Genomic DNA, 12,224 nt, shown 5'->3' with positions numbered 1-12,224 from the left:
ATGCCCTTTTTCCTGCTTCACAGAAATACCCAGGTGTGCTCCATGTAGCTCTCACAGAGAGAAAAAATCTATTCAATTCTGGGAGGTAGAGGGGCTGTTTCAGCACAGCCTCTCCCCATGAGAAATGGAGGCTGCTTCAGAGTGTTGTCTACAAAAGAGTCCATTTGCTGGGGCCAGGGATTTAGCTCAGTGGTCCTGCCGCCTGCCTCAGTTTGATCCCCAGTACCAATAATAAGAAAAAAAAAGTCCATTTGCTCCCATTCTCACATCAGCCACTCCCCAGTACGAAAGGATATAAATAACTCCTGATGTGTTCAAATTAAGTATATCTTACCTTTGGTCTTAAAAGTTTTCTAGAGCTGTTCTATGCATGGCTCATAAAATTCTTGAGTAGAGAAGAGGTAAGAGTAGAGTCTTGAGTACAGAAATGATATTTGTAAAGTCTCAAAATGCATATTTTAGCCAGTTTTCCATCTCCTTCCTGTCAAAGCTTTTATTAGAGCATGTAAGTTATTAAGAGTAACAAAATGGTCTCAGTTCTGGTCTTTTTATCTTGGGTCAGAGGTGTCAGTAAACAGCAATGGAATGACCAAAGGATGGTCAAAGGGAACAAACTGAAAATTCTCTATAGAACGGACAAATGACCAAACAAGATAAATTATAACCAGCACTGTATTTAATGGCAAAAATTTACTGAACTGTGGGAGCTGCTAAGAACAGAGATTTTAGTAACACACACGTCCTTGCCTCCATGGGCCTTTGGTCTCTTCCTAGCAGAGAAGGTCGACAGAACAGTAACTGCAGCCATGAAGAACATTATGAAAGAAACTCAGGCTGCAATGAGAAAGACATAACCTACCTTGGAGAAAGCAAAGGAGGCATCAAGAAAGGTTTTCCAATGACACTGGCCTCCATTAAGTTTAAACACAAAGAAAGAAGAGTGAGCTGGGCAGAGGGAGGAGGGAAGAGCGGAAGGAAAGGGCATGGAGGGTTTCCATAGAGCTCAAGCACACCACCCATGAAGAGTGGAAAGGAAGCCAAGAGAGGAGTCAGAAGCCACAGCTGCAGAGCTCTATCTACAACTGTCCAAGGGCAATGGGAAACAGGAGGACAGGATCGTGCCTGCATCCAAGAGGACCACTTTCTGCAGAGTAGATTACAGAACTAAAGGGGTGCGCAGTCGGGAGGCGACTGCTGCAGGGCAAAGTGAACTACAGTACTGGAAGACTGGCATGGGGAGGGACGGGTGGATGGAGAAGACACATCCACAGTGTGCTCGAATGGCGAATCTCGGCTGCAGGGTACTTTTCATGTCAAAAGGCTCCTACTTTCCAGATGTCTGACACACAGGTACTAACTTGGCGGGCAGTAAAGTTTTGTGATTTGTGCAGGATTAAAATCTTCCCCTAAAATGTACCCCTGAAAGTCACAATTAAGATCAAAACATCATCTACCTGAATAAGCCTGTTTTTACATATTACTTATACTCTGCTGTTTATTCTCCAAAATGCTTAGGTCTATTTCGGTTTCTGGCTAAGAAGAGGACCATATGTCCCTATATTGAGCTTTTTCTAAAAAACAAACAAATAACTACAGTATATCATATTTGGTATAACAAGTAGAAAAAAAGTCTATATTGGAACTAGTGAAGAGAATTCAATCTAGAAATAAATCTAAGAAAAGATATGCAAGAACTGTATGGAGAAAAGAATACTAAATAGTATGCTCAAGAACATAATAGCATCGGTCTTCCTCAAATGAAATCAATGAAATTTCAGTAAATACCCAATGGGTTTTTCATAGAATTAAACAATGTAATCCTAAAATGTATAATCCAGAATCACAAAAATATAATGTTGAATGAATATAAGTTGTACAAGGAAAAATTCTAGTATTGTTCCATAATATCTTAAAATATACAAAATATGCATTGTCATGGATTTATACACATATAATAGTAACAATATTCAATTTGGATGGGAATGAGAGATAGCAAATGAAAATTGTGGTTACTGAAGGAAATGGGGTTGAGGCATACAACCAAGGGTTTCAGTTTAAGTATAAATCTTTTATTTCTTAAACCGAGCGGTGAATACAAAGGTGTTTGTAAATCATTCCCTAGTCTTTAAATGCTTTCTGTGTCTTAAATATTTTACAAAACTAAGGAATGCCTTTTATTTAACCACTTAACAGTTTACCCCAAGTGTCACTTAAGCAGCGCGTTTGTTTATGTACTATTCTGAGCGATGCCCAGGCAGGTGTTGAATATTTTAAGACACAGAACACACAGAAAAATCACTGAATAAGTTTGATAAAATTATCATTTTTATATTTCCGGTTATATTACCTTGTAAAAATTTAAAAAATATATACAATTTTTTGTCTTCTTGTATGTAAATAATTGGACTGGTAAGTGGTTAAAAAGCATGTTATTACATGATTTAGCTCAGTAGTTCCCAAATACCAATCTCCAATAGCTACATCACCAACATCAGCGATACCTGAAGAACTTGTTAAAAACACAGATTAGTACACTATCCCAGGATCAGGATTCCTTTGAGGGAAGCCACGTGATCTCAGTGCACATCCATATTTGTAAACTCTCAGTAACCACTAGGCAATTAATTAGTATTAATTCGTATATTAATAGCAATACATTAACAAAACTGGTTCCAAGGTGAAGAGATATTTAAATGTTTCATTATCTAATCACTTTCCAATTGATTTGTCTTGAATGTGGATTCTAACTTAAAGGGAAGAACACTTCTCAAACTAAAAAATATAGTTGTCCATCCACACCCATGAGAGACTGGTTCCAAGCCTCCCTCAGACACTATAATCTGCAGATGCTTAAGTCCCTTATGTAAGTGATGGAGTACTTGCATATCACCTACACAATCCTCCCCTAGAGTTTAAATAATCCCTGAATTATTTATAACACCTAATATAACATAAATGCTAAGTAAACAGTTACACTCTTGTTTAGAAACTAATGAGCAGAAAAATGTTGTCTATACTGTGCATGTACAACCTTTTTCCTTCTGAATATTTTCAGTTCCCAGTTAGTTCCATGAATGGATGCAGAAATCCACACATATGGAGGACCAACAATATAAACTTTTACTATACACCCCCAAAAGGCCATAAGTGTAAAAGCTAGGAATACTTTACAAAATAATTTCATCAAATGGTTTTACAATAGAACATACTTCCTTCACATCCTCCACAAGAAATACACCACAGCAAAATTCCACTAGAGATGAAAAAAAGTGCTGTGCTGTAAAATGGTTTCTTTCCCAGGGTGGCACCTTTAAGAGATAGGGCCTAGCGGGAGGGAAGTCAGGTCACTAGGAGTACTCCCTTGAAGGGCATCATGGGACCCCAGCTCCCTCCTCTTCTCTTTGCTCTGCTGCACACTTTGCTCTGCTACATGCTCCACACCATGATATGCTACCTGGCCACAGGCCCAAAAGCAACGGGGACAACTGGCCATGGATGGACACCTCCAAAGCTGTGAGCCAAAAGAAACCTCTTCTCTTTGTAAGCTGATTCTCACAGATATTTGTTCTAGCAATGGAAAGCTAACGCCCTCTCTCTTACATACACACATACACACACACATGCACCACATGCGCGCGCGCACACACTTTCCCCCAAGTATTTTGGAATTACAACTAAAAAAAAAGAAAGAACTTATTTGGTTTGAGACAACACAGTTCTATTGGCATACAAAGTACATCAACATAGACGGACTCACTCACCAGGGCTTTCTACTCGCTTATAGTGGTAGGGGTTGATGCAGACCTCCTTCTGCTTGGAACCAAAAGGAAATTCGCAGCACTCCAGTGGTTTTAGTTCATGGTGGCTCTGAAGATCAGGCCAGCGCCACACACGGCAGTAAATGACGTGAGGCAGTCCCTTCCGGTGGGACACCTGCAGCCTGCCATCCAGCGAGCGGGGAATGGTGACACAGTTACTTGGTTGCCCTGGGCAGCTCAAAGCCTTTTCAAGTTCCTCCATGGCACCTTTCTTTTTCTTCAGTTTTTTCACCAAAGCATCAACAGCTTTCTCTGCCCATTTTTCTTCTTCATCACCCTGTTTCCACCCAAGAAGTCTCTTCACAGCTGGGCTTGTGAAGGAAAATAAACTTGTCACATTCATAATGGTACTAGTTATAAACTCCTCAGATATGTGAAACAAAGGGTCTTCAAACGAAAAAGGACAGCAGGAGAGGCGACAGTTATTTACATAGGCTTCTCTTTAGCTTCTTAGTCTGGAGTCCTGTAAAGTAGAAATTGTCATTTCTAGTCTTCTGTAAAGTAACCCAGGGTCAGCACCTAGAAAAAAGGAGAGAAAAATGTTTAAAATCACCTCTTCCCACAACCATAATTAATTACTCTGTGCCAGGTAACTAAGTACTTTTGTGTACAGATGGTCCCTAGCTTATGACTATGAATTTTTGACTTTGGAATGGGTTTACAAGGACACAGTCCCATCCTGAGTTGAGGAGCACCTGGCATCTGTAGTGTAGCATGCCACTGTGTTCCCTCCAGATTTATATACTGAAGCCCTACCCCCCAGCGTGACGGTACTGGGACAAATAATCTTTAAGGAAGTAATTCCGGGTGCTAGGTCATGAGAGTGGGGCTGGACTGTAACGGGACTGGTGGTCTTAGAAGAGAACTCTGCCTGAGACGGAGTAGCGCCTATCAGACGAGCCTTTTCCTAAACCAACCAACTGGAAAATAAACGGTCAGTTTTTGAAAGGCATCAAAGAGCAGCTAAGAAAAAAAATTAGAAATGTAAAAAGCCAAGTTCCTAAAGAAAGGATAAGGAAAGAAGTGAGCCGAACATTCTTCACTACTTTTCCCAATGCCTGTCCCATAAGCAGCCAAGGATGTCATAGTCAAGAACAAAGTGGCTAGTAAGAGACTAAAAGCTAACAAATCTAAGCAGAGCTTCCAGTAGTCTCCAGTGCTGAGGACACCAAAACAACATAAACACCCCTCGATTTTTTTTTAAAAATCTAGAGTTGATGGCCTGCCAAGAGAGGAGCCCTGGTGAATATTTAGGATTTTGGTTGAGTCTCTTGAAGGGTATGCCCTAAGACAAGGGCAAAACTGTGATGGACCAGTCGTTACAAACACTGACACTTGGCCTAGAAGCACCTCAGTCCTAGACTGGATCAAAGTGATGGGTATCACCCTCCAGCAGCTTGCCAATAAAACCCTGACAGGGAGAGAGCACCATAGTTAGCTTCTGCAATCCCCCCATACACACACAATATACAGCACTAACCAAAAGCTACCAGGCATACAGAAGAAGGGACCAAATGACCAAAGTAAAAAAGCACGGACACAGACCTAAGAGGTGGTCTAGATACAAATTTTAAAGTATTAACAATTATTGATTAATAAGCCAAGGAAACAGAAGTCAAGACTGAGGATTCCAGGAGAGAACCAGAATACATACAAAAGAATGAACTACAAATTCTTGAACTGAAAAATACAGTAACTAATGAAGACTTTATAAGGTCTAAGCAGTAAGTTAGCTAAAGTAGGAAATAGATTAGTGAACTGAAAGATCAGTAAAAACTGTTCACACTAAAGGAAGATTTTTTTTAAAAGGAATATAAAGAAAACAACTGATTAGATGTAATAGATATGCCAAAAAGGTCTAGTGCCTTGTAACTGAAGTCACAGAGGAAGAAAGAAGACTGTGGCTGAAGCAGTATGTTCAGTCTCTGGCCAAGGGTTTTCAAAATTGCTAAGACACTCTAGTCATGCAATCGTGAATCCCCATAAAGCCCCAAAAAGATACATATTACAACAACAACAAAACTTAGAAGTTTTAATGTGTCTATCACAAATTGCTGAAAAACTAAGACAAAAATCTTTAAAAAAGACACAGGTATGGTGGCCCACACCTGTAATGCTAGCTGAGACTGGGAGGCTGAGACAGGAGGATCATAAGTTCAAGCCCTGCCTCGAAATTTAGTGATGTAGCGAGATCCTGTCTCAAAATAAAAGCTAAAAAAGAAGGATGTATATCAGTGTGAGAGCCATGGTTTCAATCCCTAGTACAGGGTGGGGGACGACACACTTTACCTTCTCTTTAGTAAGGTTGGAAGCTGACATTTCAACAGAAAGAAAGGAAGCAATGAAATAACATCTGTAGCATACCAAGGGTAAATAAATAATTGATAACTTAGAATTCTACCCTGGAAGGGGAGGGAAAAAAATCCCTGCAGAAATCCTTATGAAATAAAGATGTTCTCTAACAAGCAAATTCAGAGAGAACAGGTTTCCAGTAGATTGGCACTAAAAGAAAAATATAAACAGGAACTCTTCAGGCTGCAGGAAAAAGATTTTAGGGACTATAAATCAAACACAAACAAAAAACAAACAAAACAACAGTGCTCCTTAAGAGTAAATAAAGGTTAAGCTTAAAGAATACTAATTATACAAAACTATAATAGAAAATGTTTTATCATGCCTAAAATAGATGGAAAATTAAAATAATGGCTGAAAGTAAAAGAAGCAAAAAAAAAACCATAAGTTAGTGTTCTAAGGTTCCTGTTTCATCCAGGCCATCATAAAGCATTAATTTGTGAATTCATGTAATAATATAGCAACAAGTGAAAGAATAATTTTAAAACTACAGCAAGCTATAGGCCTGGGGATTTAGCTCAGTGGTGCTGCCGCCTGCCTCATAAGCACAAGGTCCTGAGTTCGATCCCTGGTACCAAATAAATAAATAAATAAATAAATAAAATAAAAACTACAGCAAGCTAATAAAGTAAAAATATGGAATTCTTATAACTATGAGTAATCCAAAGACTATAAGGACAATAAAGGAGAAAATAAGAGATAAGACAAATAGGAAATAAAATTTAAATTAATCTCAAAAGTACCAATAATTACTTAAATATAAATAGATTAAAATATGACAGATGATGGAGTTGGGGATGGGAAACACCACCTAATTTATAAAAGACACCAATTAAATAGAGGGAAGCACAATAGGAAAAGATACATGATGTACCCTCTGACCAAAAGGCCAACGTAGCTATCTATTCAAAGTCTTTAAAGGAGGAAACATACCAGAAATTAAGAAATGTTAGAGTAACTGATCTACCCATGTAGACACCATAATCCCACATTTTTATGTGATATTAGTCTCCATATACATAAAACAAAAACTGAAAGAATTAAAATGAAAAACAGGCAAACCCATAAAATCCTTCTGGGAGATATAGTAAATGAAAAAATAAACAAAAATTGATAGCTACAGAAGAGTAACATGTTTAAAAACTCAATCAAACTCATGTACACAAATCACTGGTACCCAATAATGGCAGAATACATAATACTTTCAAATATATATGGAATACTTACCCAAATTGACCATATATAAAGCAAACCTCAACATGTATCAAAGAAATAAAATTATATAGAATAACAAGATCATGTGGTCTTAGTACAACTAAGAAATCAATAAAAATATTGTTATTGTAAATAATCACACTTGTTTAACCCATGAGTCAAAGAAATTACAGTGGGAAAAAAACATTTTTAACTGAATGATTACAAAAATGTGACACCGAAAATTGTACAATGTGGCTTCAACCATAACTAGAGGAAAATTTAGAGCTGACATGCATGCATTAGGAAAAAGCTGAAAATTAACATTCTCGTAGGTGTATATTGCAAGGGGGAAAACCAGTAAATTAAACCCAAAACAAGTACTATAGAAAAGACAGCAGAAACTTTAGAAGTATACTAGAGAAAGTTTTGTATAATCATAGTTCATTCTTTGAAAATATTAGTAAAATCATATAAACCTAAATCCATAGCAAGACTGAACAAAAAAGAAGACACAGCTAACAATAACAAATAAAATGGGAAAAATCATGACTGATCCTCAAATTTTAAAAGATAATGCTTATAAATACGTCACAGTATATTGTGTATGTATGGCTATACTGTGATAATATACACATCTGTCTTCCTCACTAGAGGAAAATGACAGAGGAGCTCTATTTTCCTTTCTCTAGAGCCTAGCTCAATACTAGCATGCACACAGCATATTCTCAAGAAACATTTGACAAACAACTTTGCTTCCTGAAGAACTTAGAAGACCAGGTGTGGAGGTTCAACTTTAGTAGGCTATCGGGCAGTGGTGGCGAACCTATGGTAGGCATGCCACAGCAGGCTGTTTATCATCTAAAGTTCTAAAGGTTCACCACCACTGCTACAGGGAGTAAAATTTTTAAAGAACTAAACTCAAATTTACTAGTTATTCTGAAGCTGATCTTGTTTGGTTTTTAACAGAAAAGGAAAGAAATCAAAACCATGCTATTACAAAACTCACACTTGGACAGAGTGCACCCACTGATATGTAAATTTACTCTTTGCTAAAGATTAGTTTTTTAAAAGAACAAGAAAGACAACTTTTTTCTAGCCCTCTAGTAATAATTCATGGAGGATCTATATTTCTTCCTGTTCTAAAGGTCCTTTTCTTCTACTCTGAAAATAGCTGTTAAATATTTTAACCAGTGATTTTCAAATAGAAGGGTTAAGTTTATATCAAAATCACTTACGGCTATTCCGAACTCTGATGAGAGTCTGTTACAGAAGACAATTGTTGGCCGGGGATTTAGCTCAGTGGTTTCGCCACCTGCTGAGCAAGAGCAAGGACCCGGGTTCGATCCCCGGTACCAAAGAAAAAAAAAACAAAAAAGAAGACAATTGCGCTGGGGGTGGTGTGTAAGCACCACTATTCCAGACCTTTATTTCAGCTATTCAAGACGACATACATTCAACAAAGCTGTACTAAGTCCCTGGCTCTGTGTTAGACACGGGGGACACAAGGCAAAGATGTCCAACCTCCTGAAGGAGCTCAGAGTTCAAATGAAGAGCCAGTATGCAAACAACTAACTCCCACAAAGCAAGTTGCTAACCTGCTTTCTAACCTAGAGGCCTGTGCTGAGAAGTCTTACTAGGCTCCAAGTCCTCCACCAGAAGAAATGTTGTGACTGTAGCAAGGTCAACCACAGGCAAAGGAATAGAAGAGGAGGCCCATGTACTATGTGTACTTGTACACCACCGACTGAGTCCAAGACGACGTGACAAATGCTATGAAACAAGTGTAAACAATGCTATGGTCTGAATGTTTATGCGCCAAATTCCTATGTTGAAATCCAAACCCCCAAGGTGACAGTATTAGGAGACAGGACTTTGGGGAGGTGACTTAGATTGTGAAGGCAGAGCAGGGATGGGATGACTGCTCTTACAAAAGACCCCAGACTAATCTCTCCTTTCTACCTTGGGAGGTTACAGTAAGAGAGGCCACAGGGCGAAGCTGCCCTCTGTAGACACTTAATCTGCCAAAGCCTTGATGTTGGACTTCCAGTCGTCAAGGACCGTAAGAAATAAATTTCTACATATTTCACCCAGTCTACATATTCTGTTACAGCAACCTCAACAGACTAAATAAACATAATATAGCACATGAAAGCAGAGAGAACAATTAATACTAGGGACTTCAGAAGTTTTTCCAAGGTGAAAATATCAGACAAGCTTTAATTTTGCAAAAACCAATACAGCTTTTTCATGACAGACACTGTTCTATAAGCATTTTACACCTATTAATCAATTTAATCTTACCAACAAACTCAGAATGACCATCATTTTCCTCATTTTACAGGTTAAAAAAAAGTGAGATATTAAAAAGTTGAGTATCTTGTTCAAAGGTAAATTTGCAGCTATAGGTGGCAAAGCCAAGATTTGGACCCATTTTATTGAATTTTTAAAACACTTTTCTAAAATGCTATTTCTAACAGACACACACAACAGAAACCACAGGGTTAGATTTGGGTGGGGACGTCGGAAGGATGATTGGAAAGGCAGGGGCAGGACTGTGAAGGGCTCCGATTCAGCTCAGCCCTGGAGAAGGGGAGGTTTCTAAACAGAGCACCAATTTGATTAGGTCTAAATTCTGGAAAGACAGCCAAAGTAGCATCTGCAATTGAGGAAGACTGCTCCATAGAGAAAGAAAAGGGGAAGGGCCGTTGAGTAGTAAATGTCTTCATGCCACTTGCAAAAATTAAAGTGAAAAGACCACAACTTCTGTGTATAAACATACACAGATGAAACAAAATGCAAGCTAATGACCAAGTTTTGCCTCTTTGAGCTAAGCATTTTTTACATACACATCAAACATGTAACTACCTCAAAAGGAACACAGATGAGTCCATGGTGCTATGGCATTGGCAAGACAACTCATTTTTTTGTCCCTTTTTTGTACTTCCTGGCTTAGTTTATGTCTAAAGTTAAGTGGCCTTATCAGTTTAAAGTGTAAAATAAAAACATGAGTCAGCAAACAGAGATTTCCTTCCCTCTTGTCCAAATACAAATACTTAACACTGATGAAAAAAAGCATTTATCCAGTAAAGAACATCCCAAGAAGTCTTTAAAAATAACAATCTTTAGGGCCAGGGATTTAGCTCAGTGGTTTCGTTGCCTGTTATGCAAACATAAGGACCCAAGTTCGATCCCTGGTACCAAAAAAAAAAAAAAAAAAATCTTTGTTCCAACTGCCATACTTTTACAAATTTACTCTAAGGAAATAATCAAAACTGGAAAGGGAAAAAAGGTTCACGCAAAGAATTTTGTCAGAGATTTATAATAGAAAAAAAAGGAAATATAACAATTGGAAATAGAAGTAAAATATATTTTTTTCAATGGAATATTATATAGCCCTTAAAATCATGTTCACAAAACTAAATAATTTGGAAAAAAACCATACACATAACATAAAATGGAGTATAAAGCAGAAACAAAATATTAACAATGGGTGGGTTTGGAAGATTAGTAGTGTATCTTCTACTTTTCAAACATTCTCTGGTGAAAAATTAAAAATAAAAATTTTTGAAAAGCCTTCCCAGATTTACCAATTACAAAAGAAAACCCTCCCTAAATCCACATTAATTCATAAGCTCAAGTCACATACACATTCTATTAGGAGTCTGATTGGATTTACAGTTCTGGAAGTAATCAAAATGTAGTTTAAAATGGGGCTCTAAATTCAGAAGCTTTTCCTATGGAGTCTCAGCCAAGAAAGGATTTCTACTAGTGCTACCAGAAGTCAAGTAAGAAAAATACACTCTTACAATACTCCTCTTTAAATGGCTAATTGGGCAACTTATGTAGCCATCCTTAAAAAGAAAAGACGCAAAAAATTTTAAAATACTCAACTGCTGCAACTTGCTCATATTTAAAGAAAGCCTAATTAGTCAATGCACAATTGGCATTTTCTTCAGTTTAGCCTCATCTAATCCAGAAACATGTAATTATCCAACTGTCTGAATATCCTGAATATCAACAAAATACACCATGCCATTCACTACTTACAGATCCCAGATTCCCACAGAAAGTTTTAGAAGGAAATTACTCCAACTCGTATCTTATGAGGCAGTTGCTTCTCTATCTGTGGGTTCTTGTGTCCATAGATTCAACCAAGAGCAGATAGAAACATTGAAAAAAAACAAAACAAAACTGCATCTGTACTGAACATTTATACTTTCCCTTAACAGTGTAGTATATTTGCATAGAATTTACATTGCATTAGGGATTACAAGTAACCTAGAGGTGATTCAAAGTACACAGGAAGATATACACAGGTTAACAACTCTATGCTGTTTTATATAAAGGACTTGTGTATCCTGCAGATTTTGGTCTCAAGGATCCTGGAACCAATCCCCCACACACGACTATGCCTTCAATAAAAGACAGGAGGGGAAGAAGGCAAATATGACCAACCACCATCAGCTTCAGACTACAGGCTGTTTTACAATTCTTGCACTGGCATGGAAACCAACAGACTAGACAAAATGAATGATCCTATTAAATATTAAGGTAATAATTTAGTTATTCAAGAAGATAAACAAAACATGCATCTCAAAAAGTGATTTGAGAAAAAAATCAAAGACTCATAGTACCTTTAAAAAGGCAACTGACAGAAGATAAATGATCTATTATCAAGGAGGCAAGCAACTCATTTTTTTTCCCTCCAGTTCTTGTTCTCTGGTTTATTATTCTTGTCTTAACTAATGTTGAAATATCATAGCATAAAGATCAAAAGAATTAAGGGACTAAAAGTATAGGATATTGATTAGCTTTACTTTGAAACTGTTTAACAGCTGGGTAAGTCATTCAAGAAAA

The 12,224-nt window shown here is 37.5% G+C and overlaps 1 protein-coding gene across 3 annotated transcripts in view; it reads right to left on the bottom strand.

Moving 5' to 3' along the window:
* Positions 1-12,224, bottom strand: part of Smad1 (SMAD family member 1) — a 77,592-nt gene that overhangs the window by 44,454 nt on the left and 20,914 nt on the right. For 2 of the 3 annotated variants that reach the window (XM_004868910.4, XM_087193343.1), the window contains exon 2: positions 3,762-4,337. In XM_004868910.4, coding sequence (XP_004868967.1) covers positions 3,762-4,161 — 400 coding nt within the window. In that variant the 5' untranslated portion in view covers positions 4,162-4,337. Of the gene's footprint in view, positions 1-3,761; positions 4,338-8,602; positions 10,565-12,224 lie in introns of those variants that run through there. The other variant, XM_087193344.1, reaches the window with a different exon arrangement.

The sequence above is a fragment of the Heterocephalus glaber genome, unplaced genomic scaffold (genome assembly GCF_053883595.1).
Source record: "Heterocephalus glaber isolate CG9 unplaced genomic scaffold, H.glaber_assembly_v1.0 deba00001587, whole genome shotgun sequence".
NCBI classification, from domain to species: Eukaryota; Metazoa; Chordata; class Mammalia; order Rodentia; family Bathyergidae; genus Heterocephalus; species Heterocephalus glaber.
This window is presented reverse-complemented; position numbering and strand designations above follow the sequence as displayed.